Consider the following 19660-nt stretch of genomic DNA (forward strand, 5'->3'; position numbering starts at 1 on the left):
GCATGGAGACACCTTGTTCTACTGCCAAAACCTTCCTCTTCCCCCAGCCTTGGTGCTTCCCTGTCCTTTATAACCACCCACGCACCCCAGGACAGAGAAGATGCTCAGCTTGAGGGACCCAACCCAACCTCACTCCCCTTTGGCCCCCTCCAGCTGGAGTCAGGCTGATGTGTGTGTGATACTGAACATCCTCAGGTGAGAAATTCCATCTGTCAAGGATGTCATCCAGGTGAATTTTACCAGCCAGGAAAAGGAAAGCTGCCAGGAAATCACTCCCACTGCAATCCCACAGCCATCACAGATGGGAAGGGGCTGTGCTGCCCGTGTCAAACTGTTTGCCCAGGGATGTAAGGACAGGAAAAAACAATGGCTGGTAATAAATGAAAGGTTGGAAAGATTGTAAAGTGAGATGAAGGAATTTAAGGCAGGGAGTTTATATGGCCTATTTCCTGATAAAATCAGACGTTTCAAAGCGTCCCTTCGCAGTGTGGCAACACTGCAGCGAGCCCAAGGCATTTATGGGCAGCAGAATAGGCAGTTTCCTTGAAAAAGGATATTTCAGAGACATGGCTTTAAAGGTTGCTCCGCGGCTCTGTGCCCACTGACACTGGAAGAAACCCTTGAGCCAAAATGTACAGCAATCCAGAAGGATGCTTGGGGGTTATTTATCATCCCTGCTCCCGATGTGGGAATGCTGAGTGCAGCAGTCAGGCCTGTCTGCTCTGGGCTGGACACTGCAAACACACGTTTGAGACAGGGTTACCTTTCAAAATGTTTTTCAATCTTCTCGCTGTAATACAGCAGCGATGACGGCGTGGCAGACCCTTGGATGGCGACAGATGCCCTTTAACCAGACTGATAATGCCTTTCCCTTTGAACCAAGCTCCCTCCTCAAGGCAGCACCTTCGCCACGAGGCAGTGACCCAGGACAGGCTGTCCCCAAGCCTACTGCTCCTCCCAGAAATGTGTCTGTGCTGCCTGGTACTCCTGGAAAGAAGCAGGAGGAACTCAGCTCCAGGGCTCCAGCTGGAAAGGAGCCTGTGCTTGGTGCTCCCTCTCCATTTATTGTCGCAGCTGGCAGCAGAGATTCGGACAGGCTGAAGCACAGTCCCCACCAGTGCTGCCCCACAACACCGCCACGGCTGAGGGCTGGGCTGGGGCTGCCCGGGGGATGCAGGGGCAGGCACAGCCCTTGCCCCACCTGCCCCAAGCACGTTTCCTTGCTCTGCCCCGCTGCCAGCCGTCCCTGCCCGTGCCGGGTGCCCCGGGGGCAGCCTCGCCCCTCGCCAGCCCCGGCTCCCACCCCAAAGCCCGCGTCTGGGTCTTCCCTCTCGCACCACACCTGCGGGGCACGGAGGGGCGGCGAAGCTCGGCCCAGGTGGGAGGGACCGGGCTCCCGTTAAATCCCAGCTCCCGGAGGAGCCGGTCCTTGCACAGACCCACCCTTGCGGTTTATGAGCTCCAGGTGCTGGAGGTGCTGCAGCGGAGCCGCGCAGGAGTGGGGACGAGCCGCTGCAGCCCAGGTACCCCTGAGTGCTGACTGCCAGGGCCAGCTCTGCCTTTGCCATGCCTCTTCCGAGTCCTTTTCTTCTTTCAGTTCTCATGCTAATGCTGCGTGCAGTTCCTATCGGTTCTTCCCTTCCATCGCTCCTCTTGCTGCTGCTTTGCATTTAGCTGGGGGTTATTCTCCTGCCTTGGGAGGAATCTGCCTCAGGGACCTCAAATAAGACAAGACGCGGTTGTTCCTGTCCCAGCAGTGCTGCCAGGGGGCAGAAACTGAGCGCTGGTGATCCAGGGTGGGTAGGCTGCTGGGTAGTGCTGGGAGCAGTGGTGTGGAATTATGCATACTGCTCTAGCTGAGGCTCTGAGGTTTCCTCAGTAGTCCATGGGGTTTATGACATGAACAATTACCTTTCTTACCCTTTTGAAGCCTATTTAAGATTTCCAGTGGTGTTTGTTGCCTGTGCATGTGTCCAAGTGCATGTTTCCTCCACCGCCTCAGGTGAGCTCAGCTGAGGTGAAGCGGCTGGGATTGTGTGCTCCAGTGTCTCCTTCCCCCTCGTGGGAGGCTGTGGTGTGGGAATTGTGGCGAGTTCAAGGCAATAAAAGTGCCATGTGGGGGCAGAGGTTTGTGTGGGGCTCTGGGTTACTCAGGGTGTGGTGGTACCACTGAACCTTCTTCAGCCACAGCCAGCCAGGAAGGTCAAGGCACTGGGAATGGGGTCAGTAACCCTGTGCTGTGAAACCAAAACCAGGTTCTGGGCCTCCCTGCTTATGTCAGAGGAGAGAGATTATCAGCAGGATGGCACAGAAACTGTGCAGCCAGGGCTGCAGGTGGGAGTGCTTGGATCTGCTGCTGGTGCAGGTAGATGTATTGGGAGGAAAATGGAGTCTGGGGAGAGGAGGAAATTAATTTAGTCCCACCTCTACTGCTTAGACACAAGGGAAGAGCCTGAAGCATGTTCTGGTGCTTCACCAGAGGTTGAACCTGCTGAGGTTTCCAGGCCTGGCTGCTGTGCACTGCAGGGGATGTGCCCAGGCCAGCACAGATGTTCAGGGCCTTTCTGAAACACCTGCAGTGTGCAGAGCCCCCCGTGCAGCAGCTGCCACCCTCTGCCTCCCCCTGGCACCCCTGAAATGCAGGGAAACAGCCTCTTACACTGCAGAGCCCTCGGATGCTGCCTACTGAGTCCCACAAGGGCTGGAGGGAGATGTTCCCATGGTCTGAGAGAAGAAACATCCTGGCTTGTGCTCCGAGGAGCTCATTAGTGTCTGTTCCTGTAACTCATCTCAAACATTCTTAGGATTTGCTAATCTAGCCTATTTTTAGACAGACACCCTGTTCTAAAGACACTGCTGTCCCTGAGCCTCCCATGTCAACTGCTCACCCACAAAGAGGGGAGGGGAAGCTTTTCCTGCCGGGCTGGGACCTCTCTTGGAAACGAGGACCAGGCTCGGCGCTGCTCTTGGACCTGGAGAAGCTCTTGCCAGAGGGGAGAGAGCTGTCCCGGGAGAGGAAAAGGCTGTAATGCCGTGGGAGGGGGAGCTGCTGGAGCAGCGATTTCAACATTCCTCATGACCCGCCTCCTCCAAAAGCCTGGAGACCCTTCCAGAAGCCTGAAGCGTTGCTAAACAAGCAGCACTTTGGGACAGAGGAGCAGGGGGGTCACTGGGGGTGGGTGGCTCCTGCTGTGGATGCTCTCGGGTTGCACTGGAGGGTTTTTCGCTGCCCCACCAAACATCTTGCTCTGGCTCTGCTCATGCGGGTGCTGCCCCATCGTGCAGCTCCGGGGGCTGGGCAGACACCAAGATGCTGTCTGGGATTTCATAAACGCCTCTTTTTCTTGCTGCTGAGGCTCCTAATCGCTCATGTCTGAGCGAGGGAGGAGGCTCTGACAGACTCCCCCCTGGGGCACCAGGTGCTGGAACCCCCCGGAGCTGGGGTGTATTAATATCTGCCATGTGATACCGTGGCTCTCCCTGCTCTGCAGGGAAAACACAGCATAACCATGGGAACTTTCTTCCTCGGTCCCCTCAGCACGCCCCTCTAATCCAGGCAAGCCGCCCGCAGCCCTCGCAGTGATTAAACCGCGTGTAATGAGCTCTGGAAATCCTGGGTGTCCCAGCAGTTCCCTCTGCCCTTCCTGGCCGGGGGACGTGTAACAGGCTTGTCATCGGGAGGCTCCCAGGGCTCACGTTGCAAGGAAAAACAACCAGCCTTGGCAGCTGGCTGAGCTGTTTTGGGGTCTGCGCAGACAGGGAGCGAGGCCGCGTCCCGGCTCGTATGTCCGAGCTGCGAATACCCCCTGGGCCACAGGGCTGCCAGCCCTGCCCTTTCCCTGCCCCGCCTGGTGCCGGGGCACAGCCGGCTCGGGCCCGGGGGGATCCCACCGAGCTCCCGCAGACGGAGCGGGAGGGACTTTGCTCCGGGTGCATCCCCGTGTGCCGTGGCGGGGCTGAGCCGTGCCCGGCGGCTTCGGGAAGGGCGGGCGGGGATCGGGGAGTGCCGGCGCAGCCCTGGCCCCGGGGCACCCGGCTCCTCGCAGCCGCGCCCAGGAGCGCCCCGCAGCCCTCCGCACACAGCACCTCACCTCCTGTCCCAGCCTGACACCCCCGGCCCGGCTCCTTTTCTGCCTGCCGAGCTGGGGTTACTGGGCTGAGCTTCAGCTCCGGCCCCACAGCCTGGGTCTCTGCTACAGCAGGCAGGTCCCTCACTGGGGACATTTCTGAGTGTCCCATCTTCATGTGGAATCTGTGGCTTGTCCCCTTCAGCTTAGAGAGAGTTGTGTTCCGCAGTCTGCTTCCAGTAGCAGAAACTCTGCCCTTTCCAGTCTGGTTGTGTTGGTGCCAGCTTATTTCCATCCTTCTGAGCTAGCTGAGACAAGAGAGCTCCTTCCCTGGCGTTTCCATACTGCCAGTGGATCTCCCAGGCCTGGCTGAACCAGCCTGTCTGGGCACGGCTGCAGTGCTGGGGTTCCCTCTGCCAGGGCTGCCCTGATTGTGTCCCAGAGCTCGCTCTGCTGCTGCCAGAGCCCAGGGCATGGCTCGTGGCACAGTGTGGTTCAGGTTCCTACCTGTGCCCATGCCTGGCCTCTCTTCCCTGCCCAGGGGGCACAGCCACACCCTGCCCAGCCCTTGCTGGGCCTGTGCATGGGGACACTGCCGTTCCCTGTGGCTCTGGGAAGGTCCTGATCTCTGCGGGCAGCGTTTGCCCGTGCCGTGCTGGTGGCCAGCAGCCACCCTGAGATTCCTCCCTCACCTCAGCCCTTCCCCTTTGCTCCTCCAAGCTCAAGAGCCCACAGCAGAGGCGCAAAATTCCTCTGAGGAGCTTGGGAGACCTCTCACTTCAACCTAGAGAAGGGAAGGGAGGAGAAATGAGGTTTGGAGGCTAATTCTGGCAGCATCACACTTGAGAAAGATCAAAAACTCAGGGCAGGAGTACAAGAAAGGAGGGAAGCTGTTGCGTGCATGCTCCTGGAGGCCCCGACAGCCCTGGTTCATGCATCCTGCACGTTATTTCTGTACCTACTTAAATTAAAACCAGCCTTGTCTTGTGGATGCTGACTGGAGCCAGGCAGTTCTTCTCCCCAGGGGAGAATCCAATTTTCACTCCATCTCGCTTGCGTTTTTGACCTGGAATGACTCTTCTTTTTATATTTAACAAACGCTCCCTCCGAGCCTTGTACCACGCTGCACTTCTCACGCAGAGCTGGCACTGCTGTGGCACACAGTGCCCCAAAGCAGGAGACCTTGGGTGGTTTCCCAAGGTGGGCATCTGCTTACCTGGGCTCTGACCCGTGCCCCCTTGGCAGAGCTGTGCTGTCACTCGCCCTGAGGTGACACAAACTTAGTGGGCAGAGCCAGCCAGGAAAGGGGGGCTGGGTCCCCGCCTGCTCCTGCATCCATTTTGCCCTGGGAATGGGGTCTGGAGATGCCAAGGAAGAGGCAGGTGCTGGTGCTGGCCATGGCACAGCCACTGTGGGCTGTGGCACTGCTGCAGTCAGAGGAGGGACCCCACTACCTGCAGCCCCCCACCCACCTGCCCCCCAGTTTCTGGCAGATCCCTTCCCAGCTGGTTCTCCACAGGGATAACCCGCTCCAGACTCAGACCATCCCCTCTGGGAACTGGGGCAGACCTGGCTCCAACGGCACAGCCCCGAATTCCCGGAGGTTCCCACCTCTAGGAATAATTAGCAACAATTCAGAGCTGCCTTGGGCCTGTCTAATTCAGGCTCCAGAGGTGCTTCCCTTGCCGCAGCACAGCCCTGCTCCCAGTGCTGTAACTGAAACCTCTCAGAGGCTCAGGAGACACGGCGGGGGCCGGGCTGACAGGAAGGTAAATGGGGTTGAGGTATTTATTCACTCCTGCAGCTCTCGGAAGCCCTGGAGAGGGCTTTACCTGCCGTGACTCGCCCGGGGCCGGCTGCTGACAGCAGCAGCAGACAGCAGCGATGTTTTGCTTCTAATTCCTTACACTTGATGAGCTCGGGGTGCTCCGGGTGTCTCTCTAGCAAGATACGGGGCTTCTCCGGGGTTATGTAACTCACCCAGGGCAGAGCTGCCCTGTTCTGAGCCACCCTCCGTTCCTGCTCCCCACACCTGGCAGGGCCGTTAGTCACCGATTACAGCCGGTGACGCAGGGCACCAGCCCAGCTCCTGCCCGCGCCCACGGGCCCGGGGACCGGCTGCCTTGGAGCAACGTGTCTGGTTCCTAATCCTGTGACTCCATCGTTAATCAGCCCAGGATAAGAGAGTAAATAAGTCCGTCGTTGGAGGCTGGTGCGGGACAGGGCAAATATTTTCCTAAGTGTACCCCTCTGTTTGTGAGTGTCACACGCCAGTTCTGCGCAGGAGATGGAAAGGGAGCCCTGGGCTGTGGCATTGACTCCTGCCAGCAAAGCTTTGGCTCTGGATCTCTGGATACCCCGTGCTCCCCACCAGTGCTGCCCTCCCCAGGGACCAGAGAGGATGCTGTGGTGCTGACACAGGGACTGGTGTCCCCAGCACGGAGATGCTGGGCCTGGCTGCCACAGTGGGTACAGAGGGGTGCAGGGTTATTGTCCTCGTCCCAAGGCAAAGGAGTGAAGGTGGCAGCGTGTTGCTGAGGGACAGCTCCTGCCCAGCAGCAGGGGAGCAGCAACTGGGGGAACCCCTTTGATTGCTGATGCAGCAGGATAACTTCCCCACCTGCAAACAGCATCCCAAGAACCCTTTTCCCAGACCTCTGAGGGAAGCCAACCCCATTCCAATAGGGGAATAAAGAAACCCCACTTTCTGCCTGAAGTGAAGCCAGGGAGTATTCAAAAAGTATCTGCAGTCAGATTCTTCCAGCAGCACCACCACTGAGGCAGCAGCCATGTCCGCAGGCTTCCAGACTTGTGTTGTACCAGGAAAATACAATCCTGGATTAGCTGTACACCCTCTTGCAGGACACTGCCCTGGCAGGCAGCTCCAGCTCTCTGCCCCACAGGGCTCCAGCCTTGCTGGCTGTCCTTGGCTGCCTCCCGGGGGTCAGGGTCCCATGAGAAGGCTGCTGGAGCCTTCATTTCATTCTTAATCCAGAAAATAAGCAAATAAAAGCAGGATTCCATTTTAGACCTTTGAATCCCGAAAAGCTGCTGCCAAGGAGCCTTTCATGTGCTCGCCCAGCTACGCTGTGGCACTGGGAGCAGAGGCTGGAGGGGCTGGAAAAGCAGGACAGGGGGACTTGTTTTCATATGAGCTGAATTCCAGCTTTCACTCCAAATCCCTGTTTTTATGGACTTTTCCGCTGAAGTCTGCTCCTGCCCGGGGCATGCCTGTGTAACCACTCCTCTCTGCATTCCTCAGATTCTTATTCCGCTGGAGACTGGATTGAAGACGGGGGTCTGAGGTCCTTGCTGGAGGAAGGAGGCGAGGAGGAGAAGGAGGTTTCCCTTGGCCTCTAAGCTGTGAAACCGGAAAACCAAAACATGTCCCAGGTCATAGAATCCCACGTGCTGCGTGTTGGACAGACTGTGTGCATTTCCTCGCCGGAGGAAAGCAAGAGCCTGCACCCGGCGGGGTACCCGGGCAAGTACGTCTACTACTCCACAGAGAGCTGGACTGACCCCCCCTCCATGGTGCACCCCAAGGCTCGCCTGCTCCCCAGGTGTGGAGCCCAGCCCGTGCAGCAGCATGTGGCTGCTCACACGCAGGGGAAGGGCCAGCAGAATTCCTCCTTGGAGAGACCCCCTGCCCCGTGCCAGCCGAAGGAGGAGGAGAGCACCAGCACGGAGCCTGAGGCTCAGCCAATGTCTCCCTCCCTGGACATAACCATAGAGACTCTCAACCAGATGATCCTAGAGATTGATCCCACCTTCCAGCCGCTGCCGTGCAGGCCCGTGAGGGCTGCAGGCCAGCCTGCTGCTCAGGGTGACGCTGCGGCCACCAAGAAGCAGGAGCAGGAGGCAATAGGTGAGGCAAAGGAAGGGCTTGGGCTGTGCAGCCACCAAAGCTCCCATCGGGTGAAAATCAGAGCCTGGGGCAGAGGCGTTGGGCACACGCCTGTCCCCTGGACCCACACAAGGTCCTGTGCTCCTGGGGAGGCTGGAAATGGGCACCAGGGACATTCCCTGCTGTCCCCAGGGGGATCAGCACGAGGGACTGTGTCCTGACATCAGGGTTCCGTATTAAGGAGCAGGAGCTGTGTGTCCAAGCTCTGCCTGACTCCAGCCCTGGTGTGATCGCTGTTGACGTGTCTCTTGTCCAGACAGCTCAAAGGGGTCCAGAAAGAAACAGGGTAATCAGCCTTTAGTTCTACCTGATCTTCATTTCTTTGTGTTTGAAGAAACCAATTCTCATTACAAATGGGACTTGCAGCTGTTGGAAAACTTCTAATCCCAGTTGTCACCACCAGGGACAGGCTCTGGGTGCCCAGGGAGGACCCTGCTCCCCTCAAGGGCAGCAGAACCTTTCCCAGGGTCACACTTGACCTGTGGGAGCACACGGATTTGCAGCCAGATTTCCAGAGCCCTGGGCTAAGGTATCAAGTGTTGCACAACCATCCCATTTAAGTGTTCCCAACCCTTTTGCCAGGGAAATTCTTTTTCCAGGGCTTGTGCACTCCCCGGGCAGCATACCTGGCATAGGCAAGGCACCAGCAGCACATACCAGCCCTGTCTCTGCTCACAGTGCCTCATGTGACCCCTTGTGCCACTCCTTCCTGTCATCCCTGCAGCCCAAACTCGGATTTGTGATCCAGCTGTTCCTGCCTGGGCTCTCCTGCTCATTTTAGGTGTTCAACACCCTGTGCACAGAGCAGCCCTAGCACGTGGGGAGCTGACACTGCTCACACAGGACAGGTCTAGGGTGGTTCAGGTGCCTCAAGTCTCACTGCTTCCCTAAAGCTTTATTGCCCATCCTTGTCTTTACACACAGAAATACCTCAACAATCAGTCCCCAGGCTTCTTTCCACAGCAAGGTCAAATGTGAGGATGTTAAAGACAGAAAAAAAATTCAATTCTCCCTGTGCCCTCATGCAAACACGAGGATGGTGGGGCTGGAGAAGGATGAGGTGGGTGTGAGGGTCCTGGTGCTGCAGCAAGGCAGCAGCACTGCAGGAGCCAGGCAATTCCAGAGCAGACAGTCCCTGCTTCCTGCTGGGATGGACAGGGTGGCCTTGCAGATAAAATACTGTGACAAAGTGCAGATCCAGCTCTGGCTGCTCAGTGCATGACCCGTTCCTCTGCTCAGGGGCTGGAGCCCAAGCAGCTCCACAGGTAACGTGCCAGTGGTCTGGAGAATCTGGCTGCAAGAGTGGAACAGAACATCTGGAAAGCTGGCCACGAATTCAGCGGGGAAAGCCTCACTCCAGCTTTCATTTTCTTTTAACAGCTCTTGGTTTTTCACACAAACTTCCTCCCATAGTGCAGCGTCCCTGTTCACTCGCCTGCTGCTGCTCCAGCCCTGCCACCCGTGCCCTGGTGTGAGGGTGGCAGGGACTGATGGTGCCCAAGAGAGGAGAGAGGGGCCTGTTCCTGTCTTTTTTTGTGGAGACCATGAGGAAGCTTTAAACATGGCACTCCATCCTGATGGGTCCCTTCCAGCTCAGCACAGTCTGTGAAATGCTGCAGCAACAGGAGGCGCGTTCAGGAGAGGCACTATTCCCTCTGGATCCTTCTAGCTCCTAGAGGAGAAAGGAGATCTCAGATCTTGGCTTGCGTGACATCTGGGCTCCGGGTTTGTGGCACTTTTGCCACTCCTTGATGCTGGAAAACTTGCCAAGGTCTTGAGCAAATATTTGAGGTTTAACCACAGGTGATAAGAGGAGCAAAGGCAGAGAAGTAGGAGGTAAAAGGCCTCATGAGCCTGGTGCACAGACTCTTGACAGTTCTTTAAAGAGCAATTAAAATTCCCATTTCTTCCTCCTTTTGGGGAGATATTGACAAAAAGCACCCGGCCAGCTCGCTGCAAGGGTTTGAGCACTGGTGCCAGGACGTGTGGCCACAGAGCTGTCCCCAGGCTGGGCTCTGGAGGAGCTGCTGCTGGCAACAGGTCTGTGGAGGGGCAAGGCTCTGGCTCTGTCCTGCCGTGATCCAGCTGTGTCCCCACTGGGGACCCGCCCTCCTGGCTCACCCGGTGCCTCCTTGGTGCTCATGGCTGGCTGTGTTTATCCAGTCTCCTGCTGGGATTGGCACGAAGGGGCTCAGGGAGCCACTTGTGTACAGCCCTGTGCTTTTCCTGCTCATCCAGCTCCGTGCCCCAGAGCTCAGGTTGTTGCCTGGGCCAGCAGCTCCCACACAGCAGGTCCATCAGGAGCTGTCACACCGTGAGCAGGGAGCTCAGGGCTGTCAGGGCAGTTTGTCTTTGCTTCAGCATAAAGGATTTTCCCTCTCTGAGAAACACCTTTGAGAAGGGGAACTTTCCTGAACGCCATGGCAGGGCAAGAACCAGGCACTGAAAGCAAAGCTGGGCACGTCCAGACTGGAAGGGAGGTGCACACCTCTGGCTCTGGAGTGATTCAGTGATTAACCACGGGAGCAGCTTCCCTGGGTTGTGATGAATCTGCCATTGCTGCAAGTGCTCAAATCGAGTCCGAGCGTCTCTCGCTAAAAGGCCTCTTCCAGCTTTGTCCAAGGGAGCCAGGACCTGACGGGCACCAGGCACCCCTGGTGCTGGCTGTGAGCTTCCACGGAGGGTGTTGGACAGGAGGTGCTGTCAGGTGTGTTCCTGTGTCACTGATGGCAAGTGGAGGGGCTGGCTCTGAGCACGAAGGGAAGAGGAGGAGGAATCCCACAGCGGGACACAGGCACAGAGACTGCCTGGGAAATTACTGCTCTCGAGAGATCTGTGCAGGGTGGGAGAAAGGAGGAGGGAGCAGCCAGCCCCTGCCTGGGTCTGTGCTTGCTGCCGGCATGGCTGGCCCTGTACACCGAGAATGTTGTACCTGCCCCTGTCCCACGGGGATTTTCCACTGCCCCAGCTGTACCTGGGGCCAGGTGACAGCCCCTGCTCCTCTGCCCAGGGAGTGCAGGGCCACCCTCCGAACCTGACGTCACCCCGGGGGGAGCAGCCAGGTGTTTTTCTCTTGAGTCAGGTACAAACAGAGCAGCTGCTGGAGGGAACACCCACCTCTGGCTGCAGGTCTCAGCAGGTCCTGGCTGGGTAATGCTGGCGAGGGGGGTCTGAGCAGCCAGACGTGACCGCACGTAACCCCCTTCCCTGGGAGCCTGCCAGCACCGGGGGGGCCACTTCACCTTGGGATCTGTGAGGAATGAGCCCTCGCAGGGTCTCAACAAAGGCTACTGCTGCACCCCCAGCCCTGCAGAAGGGGAGCCAAAATTCACAGCGGGAAGAACAGACACGTGTTCCTCACAGAGCTTTGCTAAGGAGCCCAGCCTGCACAGCAAATCCTTCATGATCTCCTCTCTCTCTCTCTCTGCAGACATCAAGTACATAGAGCTGACACCAGGCAGAGCCACAGGGCCTGACCTGCCACAGGGCTCCTCAGGCACCCCCTTCTCCTGGTCCTCTCAGATTAACAGCTTCCTGCCCCAAAAAGGGGCACTGGGAGGCAAATACAGCACCAGTGACAGCGTGGTTTTCTCGAGCCCACCCGGACCCTCGAGTCCCCAGCCTGCCACCCTGAGCTGCAGCAAAGCATCCGAGAGCACCAGCGCTCCCTGGCAGTGCCTGGCAGGACACACGGACACGGTCTCCTACAGCCCCGGGGCCCTCAGCACCTCCCCAGGTGTTGACAATCTGCTGAAGCCCGTGCAGGTGCTGAGGGCCCGGCAGAGGGGAAGCTGGGTGTCCCAGCTCTCCACCAGCCCCGGCTCTGACACCAGCTACATCCTGGGCAGGTAAACACCACCCGTGCCTGGTGGAAGGGGCACAGGGCAGTCCCCCATTCCTTGGGCTGGGAGATGATGCTCTGCAGGGTTGGCGCAGTGGCTGGGATGCTCTCTGTGTGTCAACAACCCCCTGATCTCTGCTCTGTCTCCCTCCTGCAGCAGCACCCACTCGCTCCACAACGACGACTCGGACGCTTCGGCCGCTGCCTCCCTGTCCCCCGCCAGCTCCCTGGGCAGCCCGTGCTCCCCTTCCTCGGGCATTGTGCATCACCCCAGGGAGGCTTTTGGCCAGAGCTCCCCCCAGCCCCGGGCAGGCAGCTCCCCCAGCACCTCCCTGGCCCAGAAGGGCCAGGCCAGCAGCTGCCCCCCCTCCAACCTCACCTCGGCGGCCGACATCCCGGTGCTGCTGGTGAACGGGTGCCTGGAGCAAGGAGATGGACCCCCCCAGCTGGCCAAAGCCCCCCCCAGCTGTGCCACGCAGCCCCCCCTGGGTGGCTGCAGCCCGGCCTCGAGGCTCGGCGGCCTGAACACCGCGCAGTCAGCGCCCGCGCTCAGCTGCCTCTCGGACAGTGAGTCACGGGGCAGGGTGGGGAGCAGTGCACGGCCCAAAACTGCTGGGAAACGGGGAGCGAGCCCCATTTTCCCTCCAGAATCCCTCTACAATCCCTGCGGATTATAGGCGCAGAGGGTGAGAGGTCCTTGCTGTGTGTCCCCGTGGTCCGGGTGGTCTCCAGCCTGAGGCTGGTGACCCAGGATTAGGCACAGCTTTCTGCCCGCCGGCGTCCTGGGACATGGGCTCAGCAGCCAGGAATGCTCTGCTCCCTCCAGGAGATGCAGATGCACTTATTTATAGTACCTGAGGATGAGAAACATCATTCTGTGCTGTCCTGTCCTGTTTGCAGACCCAGAGCGGGCTGGGAGGAGGGGTTGGGGTTCCCGTTTGCTCTGAGGACACCAGAAGGTACCAGGGTTCACAAGGTCCCTCATTCAAGGGCAGACACTGGGGCTATTGTTCTCTGGAGGAGATGAGCAGAGGTAGCTCTCGGGGCAGAGGGTTTTAATTGGGATCCTTATGGGAAGAGCAAGAGGGTGTGTGGGTCAGATCCTGGTGTAAATCCCATGGTCCAGTGGATTGTGCAGGGCTGGGCAGGCTGGCACTGCCAGGGGATTCCATGTGACCCTCTCTGCACTACATCACAGCCTGCCAAGAGAGATAATTACATGGAGAACGAGCTATTCTGAGGAGTGGGGAGGAAAGGATTCAAAAGGATTGAAAAACCTTCAGCCCTGGCCACCCTGAGAGAGAAATGTCTTTGCTGGGCTCAGCCATCTGGGGAGGTTCTTCAGGTTCCTGCTGGCCTTGACACCCTGTGGTCTCTTGCAGGTCCCCTGAAGGCTGGGCAGCCCACCATGAAGTTTGTGATGGACACATCCAAATTCTGGTTCAAGCCAAGCATCAGCAGGGACCGAGGTGAGGCAGGAAAGGCTCTGTGGGTGTGACCCCACCTCGGGCTCTGGCCTGTCCCTGGGGCTCGCTGGCGTCCCTGTGGGGACTCAGTGGGGGCAAATCAAAGCCTGCTGGGGGCTGATGGGCGTGGAGGGCTCACACATTGAGGGGGGTGGCTCAGAAACAAGGGCTGTGTCATGGCCCCTGTGTCCTCCAAGCCCAGCAAAGCTTCTCCTGCCTGTCCCACAGCACGGCCTGGGCAGGGGCTGAGTGTCCTGGGGACTGCAGGGACGCTGCAGCTGGTGCCACACCAGGCATGTGCGTGTCCTTGGCACACGCTCCAGAGCTTTTGCTGCTGCTGCCAAGCAGGGACTCCCTGCAGAGCACCAGGGCACGGGGCGGGGAGCTCCCACCTGTTGTGTTTGGCTGAGCCCCTGCCTGTGCTCTGACAGCAATCCAGCTGCTGAGGGACAAGGAGCCGGGCACGTTCCTGGTGCGGGACAGCACCTCCTTCCGGGGCTCCTTCGGGCTGGCCATGAAGGTTCCTGGCTCTCCCTCCGGCAGCCAGACAGGTACGGGGGTGCACGGGGGGGGCTGCTTCAAGGGGTTGAGTGAAACGACTCAAAATAAAGCCACAGAGAAGCCACAGCACTCTGGTGTGTGGGAGGAGCTGGCAGAGTCTCTGTGTGCCCGTTTCGCTTCTCACAGGGGCACAAAGCAGCTCCAGTGATGCCTGGGACAGGACTCTGGGGTGGCCAGGGGTGACACGGTGGCACTGGGGCCGGTGCTGATGCTGACTGTGGCTCCTCTTGCAGGCGAGGACAGCAGTGACCTGGTCCGGCACTTCCTCATCGAGTCCTCCACCAAAGGGGTTCACCTGAAGGGTGCCAGCGAGGAGCTGTATTTTGGTAAGGACAGCAGCCCTGGCAGCCCTGGAGCTGCTCCCAAAGCCCCTGGGAGCACCAGCCAGGACCAGGTGAATGTGCTGCACACCTGCAGCACAGGAACCCCCCAGCCCCAGGTCCTGCCTGCACTTCCCTGGCAGCGAGACCGCGGCTCCGAAGCAGGAACATGAGCTCCCTGTTGGGACACTGTTGCAGGGTGCAGGTGCCCCCTGCCTCAAACTCACAATTCTGATTGCAGGGAGCCTCTCTGCCTTCGTCTACCAGCACTCCATCACCCCTCTGGCACTGCCCTGCAAGCTCAGCATCCCCACCCGAGGTAGGAGACGCGGTTCCGAGCGGCCCCTCCTGCTGCTCCGGGGGGGTGGGCGCGGTCCTGCCGTGGGGAGGGGTCTGAGCCCCCCCGGGTGCCTGCGAGGGGCTGCTCCCCTGGCTGCAGGTGGAGCAGGGACCTGCAGAGCTGAGCTGGGGACGGGAGGGTGATGACTCCTTCTGCTGGGGATGGGGAAGTAGGAGTGGGGGGTGAGAGGTGAACAGAGCCCGGAGAGGGAAATGAAGGACAATTAAGTTAATTACTGCTCTAAACCCCTGCAATTAGAGTGGTCTTTGAGCCTCTTGTGAGATAAGGAGCGGCCAAAGAGGTGACCAGCTCAGCCTGGCCTGTGGCATCACTGCTCCTGCTTGTCCTTTGTGCAGATCTCGCCGATGGAGAGGACAGCCCTGACTGCGCTCCTGAACCTGCCCTGTCCCTGGCCAGGAAAACTGCAGGTGAGGACAGGAGCCAGCTGCTGGCCCTGGGGACAGCCCTGCTGGCAAGAGCTGGAGCCTTGGGCCCACTGTGACAGCAGCAGGTCACCCCTGTGCAGGGCTGGGCACTGGTGTGACATCCCCCTCCAGCTTCCCCACAGGCTGGAGTAGCTGCAGGATTTCTGCAGATTTTTCCTTGGGTTGCAAGGAAACCTGATATTTTTAAGGAAAGGAGACTTGGGGTCCTCAAGTTGCTCGAAAACACAGTTCTTGAGGTCATGATGCTGATAAAAAACCCCCCGGGTTCCACAGTTTTAAAGAGTTCCTGATTTTTAAGCCTCTCTCCTGATGGGCTTCAGTGGAGGTGGAACAGCTGGAGCTTTAGGAGAGGGATGGGCAGTCAGGGGCTGGTGAAACTCCCTTACAGGGCACATGTGGGAATGACAGAGCAGGATGGGGAAGGGTCTGTGCACCTCAGCCTAGGTGGGCTCCAGGTGAGGGCAAAGAATGAAGGGCAGGAGACCACACGGACCAGTCACAGCGCAGGCTGGGGAGCTGGGGACTGCTTTGTTTTGCTGGAAATTCTGAAAAATCAGTTGGCAAGCTGGAAAGTTTAGTTTGACCCAGAACAGCCCTTTAAACAGCTCAATCAGCCTGAAATGTCATGTTTTAGGTTGGCCGTCAGCCCTTCGTTAGCTTGGGGTATTTCTGCTTTTCATTAAAGGAAATATGTAATAAACAGAAAAAAAAAAAACAGCAAATGTGACATTTAGAAACGGGAAATTAAATACTTTGACTTTTACAACAATTAGTGCAAAGAATTAAAGCAAACCAAACTAAATTAGTGAAGAATTTCTGAGTCACCAAATCTTTTAATTTTCGTCAAAACAAACCTGACCCGGGTCCATGTGAGGGATCTGCAGGATGACCCCTGGGACCCAGCCCTGGGTCTGGCCCGGGTCACATCCGTGCTGAGCCAGGCCCTGTGCTGTCCTTGCAGTGTGCAACGTCCTGTACCTGAACTCAGTGAATGTGGAGACGCTGGCAGGAGCCCCAGCCATCCTGAAGGGCATCTCCTGCACCCTGGAGCTGGAGACACTGCCCACCCCAACCCTGGTGCACTTCAGGGTGACGGAGAAGGGCGTCACGCTGACCGACGTGCAGAGGAAGTAAGAGCTCAGGGTGGGCCGAGGTGGGGGGGTTCATGGAGAGGCAGCTCCCTCCTCACCTCCCAGCCTCAGGAAAACGTGTCCTGGTTGGACAAGCCCATGTCACCATCCAGGGATGGATTTGACACCTTAGCAAGGGGTGCTGTGTTTGGTGGGGTGCAGGAACCAGCTGCACCCAGGGTTGGGATTTTGGGATGCCTTGAGACCCTCAGTCTCCCACAAGCACAACAGGGTTTGCAAATTCGTGTCCTTGCCCAGGCCGTTCCCTTTCCTAACAATTCCCTCTCCTCTTCCAGGGTGTTTTTCAGGCGACACTACCCCTTGGCTGCCATCAGGTTCTGTGGGATGGACCCTGAGAACAGAAAGTGAGTTTTGGGCAGCCGTGCCTGTCACAGCCACCTGCTGGGCTCCCTTCCCTGTGGTTCCCAGTGCCCCTGCACCACTTCAAATCCCAAATCCCATGAAAGTGCCCTGGGCACACCGTGCTGGGGTGGATCTAAACATAACCCTTGGCTTTGCAGCTGATGGGATGAGTTAAACATCAGCCTCTGAGCAACTCCAATTCTGTTCTTCCCCCAGGTGGCAGAAGTACTGCAAGTCCTCCAGGTAAGAGCAGGGACCTCCCGCGTGGAGTGGGGGGCTGGAATCCGGGGGAATGCTGCTGCTTTGGGAAGTGGCTGCATTGCAGAGCAGCAAAGAATGAGCTCAAAAAAATGAGGAGGGGATGTGATAGAAGTTACCATGGTGGCAGGATGAGGCGTGGGACTGATGGGTGAAGCTTTTGGCGGGGGTTGCTCTGTAGGTTTGGATGAGAGGTTTGGCTGAGCCCAGTTTCCACATCCCCTCATGCAGAACCCCCCGTCCAAATCCCACAGCCTTCCCAGGGACTTGTGCTGGGTTCAGGAAGTGAGTTTATATCTGGCTCTACCTTGTGCTCAAGAATCCTTTCACAGCTGGGGAAGCCTTGCCAAAAATGCTCCTCCCGGCTGCTTGGCTTCCAAGGAAACGTGATTGGGGAGCGGGCCAAGGTGGAATTGCTGGAACTGGGATTTGGCTTTGTGGCTGGGCTGGTTTCAGCCTATTCCTTCAGATTCCTGGATGCAAACTGAATAAGCCTCTTTTCTTTCTCAAAGAATCTTTGGGTTCGTGGCCAAAAGCCAGACAGACTCGGAGAACCTCTGTCACCTGTTTGCAGAGTACGACACCGTGCAGCCCGTGTCCCTTGTCATCGACCTGCTCCGCCAGCTCCTGCCCAGCCCATAGGGACACAGCCCTGGGACGCTCAGGGCCAGCAGCTGCCCACACACTGCTGAGCTTCTCCTGCTCCCCTTCTCCTGCTTCTGGGTTGCATTTTGGCAACAGCACGTATTTTGATTTTTTTGTTCTGCACCATCGCATCAGGAGCCTCAGCTGAGGACTTTCAGCTCTGGTGGGATGAGATGCTCCTCCAAGCCTCTCCATGGGGCACTGGCTGCCCTGGGGAAGGGACGGGAGCTGCCCAGGAGGGATGGGAGCTGTGCTCTCTATGGAACCACTGTCCCTCAACTGGACTATCTGCTTTGAAGAACCACAATGCTCTGGCTGGGGTTGCCACCAGCTGTGAGGTCCCCTGTTCTTGGGGTGTCTGGGCTGGGGGAGGTCCTGGAGCTGAACTGAGCTGAGCTCCCACCACTGGGGACTCAGCCCTGACACCCCAGTGCTGCAGGAGGGAAAGTCTGGGGGAGGAATCACCCCCTGAGCAGCACAAAGAGGCAGCTTTGCAAATCAAAGTGTATAAAATGACTAAGTCCTGCTGGAAACCTGCTTCCCTCAAGGAGCAAGCAGCATCCCCAGGCGGGAATGACAGAGCAGCTCATTTTTCCTGGTGCTGGGAAATTCTCCGGCCCCTTTACGCAGTGCGGGGTTGCGGGCGGGGCTCGACCTCCCAGCGTTGCAGAGAGCTGGGAAATGAATGGTGACATTTTCATGACAGTGAAACATCGGCTTTTTGGAAATGACTTGCCTGAATTTGGGCCGGATTCTCAGATGACGTAAATTGGCAGGGCCTCGAGGAAGACGGTGCTGCCATGATCTGCAGCAGCTGAAGGGTCAGCTCGTGCTGTGGCTCCGAGCAGAAAGCAGCTCTGGGGCCATCATGCTCTTCTCTGCCTTGGTTCTCATTTGGTGCCTCTGCTTTGGTTTAATTTTGGCCCCCATGTTCACAAACCCTCTCAGGGGTATTTTCAATAAAGCGGTAGAACATTTTTCAACAACACCTCGGGCATGGCAGCAATGGGGACACTTGCTCTGCTCCAGAGCAGCTGAGCAGATGCACCCAGGGCAGAGTCCCTGTGCTCCAGCCAGGCTGTGGAAGGGGTCCAGCTGTGGCAATGACCAGAGCAGATATTGGGGTCACTGCAGGGGGAGCAAAAGGGGCACCAAGAGGAGACAGCAGCAGCTTTGTTCCCCCAGTCCCTCAGCCCTGAGCTCTGCTCAGCCAGCACTGCAGGGTGGGCGCAGGAGCTGGTGCCCAAGGGATCCAGCTGCCTCTGCTGTCCCCATCGTGCTGCAGGGACCAGGGGGCTGCAGCTCCTCAAGGTCACAGGCAGCTTGGGCTGTGGGACCTGAGACCCTGGGGCAGCCCGGGACCCCCGGAGCTGGGCTCTGTTGTTATCATTTTGCTGGTCAGGATCAGCAGCTGGGAATGGGGACGGGCAAAGGCTTTGGCTCCACACGGTGCTTTGGGGGGTCCTGCTGCCCCCCCGAGCCCAGCCAGCCCTGGTAGCCATCGGCACAGGGCCAGGGCACGAGGCTGGGCTCCAGGAGGCCCATCTGCCGTGCCAGCAGATTTCTGTGCTGTCTGCATTGGCTGTGGCCCCATCCCAGTGCTGTTTGCAGAACGCCAGCACCGCCGGCAGCCCGGCTCCGGTAACCGGAGCATCAGGATGGCGCCAGCCCCGGGTGGCACTGCCGGCGCCGGGAGCCACCAAACACGGACTCAGCGACCTCCTGGGCCGTGACCTCGGGCAGCACTGGCTGCAGACACCGGGACAGAGCCGAGCCGTGACCGGGAAGCGTGCGGCTGTCGCAATTCCTGTGCCTGGGCATCTCCCGTCGGCATCCTGACACCCTCCCAAAACACCGAGCGGGGCTCGAGGTGCCCGCTGCACCCTGGCAGGCACCTGCACATGTGGCTGCGGCACTGCCTGGCCGCGAGCCCGTGTCCCTGGAGCAGCCGGTGCCTGTCCCTGCGTGCCCCTGAACTTTGAAGCCGGTCCAGGGTCCCCTCCCCAGCCTGGCGCCGTCTCCGGCCCTGCTGCTGCTCCGTGGCGCTGCGCAGGGCGACAGTGACAATCCTGCCGGTGCCACCGGTGGAGACGCTGAGCCGGGAGTCATGAGGAAGCAAGAAATTATTTGTTTCCCGCCCCATCCCTGCCCAGTGAAGTTCTTCCAGAGGTTTGTGGGCTCCTGGGTTTCCAGGGCTGCTGAGCCCCAAACCCAGGCCGGGTCCTTGGGCAGAGGTGGTGACCAGAGCCTGTCTCCACACCAGTGGGATCCCACAGCCCCCTCGTTCCTGCTCTGCCTCCCTCCCCTCCCACAATT

The 19660-nt window shown here is 58.6% G+C and overlaps 1 protein-coding gene across 2 annotated transcripts; it reads left to right on the forward strand.

Moving 5' to 3' along the window:
- The first annotated feature begins 1389 nt into the window (after positions 1-1389).
- Positions 1390-19568, forward strand: TNS4 (tensin 4). Of its 2 annotated transcripts, none has more exons than XM_038163096.1 (13): positions 1390-1523; positions 7330-7935; positions 11405-11822; positions 11973-12382; positions 13198-13284; positions 13713-13832; positions 14076-14168; positions 14404-14481; positions 14859-14930; positions 15910-16078; positions 16375-16443; positions 16658-16684; positions 17212-19568. In XM_038163096.1, the coding sequence occupies exons 2-13, from the start codon at positions 7452-7454 to the stop codon at positions 17339-17341; spliced, it is 2157 nt and encodes a 718-aa protein (XP_038019024.1). In that variant the 5' UTR covers positions 1390-1523; positions 7330-7451; the 3' UTR covers positions 17342-19568. The 2 variants fall into 2 exon arrangements, with proteins under 2 accessions (XP_038019024.1, XP_038019026.1); XM_038163098.1 differs by having other exon boundaries at positions 11976-12382.
- The last annotated feature ends 92 nt before the right edge of the window (positions 19569-19660 follow it).

The sequence above is a fragment of the Motacilla alba genome, chromosome 27, assembly GCF_015832195.1.
Source record: "Motacilla alba alba isolate MOTALB_02 chromosome 27, Motacilla_alba_V1.0_pri, whole genome shotgun sequence".
Lineage (NCBI taxonomy): Eukaryota > Metazoa > Chordata > Aves > Passeriformes > Motacillidae > Motacilla > Motacilla alba.

Excerpts from the sequence above, each read along its gene's own strand:
- TNS4 (XM_038163096.1), top strand. The coding sequence starts at position 7,452 with ATGTCCCAGGTCATAGAATCCCACGTGCTGCGTGTTGGACAGACTGTG. Across the intron at positions 13,833-14,075 it reads TCCCTCCGGCAGCCAGACAG|GCGAGGACAGCAGTGACCTG; the intron begins GTACGGGGGTGC and ends CTCCTCTTGCAG. Across the intron at positions 14,931-15,909 it reads CCTGGCCAGGAAAACTGCAG|TGTGCAACGTCCTGTACCTG; the intron begins GTGAGGACAGGA and ends CTGTCCTTGCAG.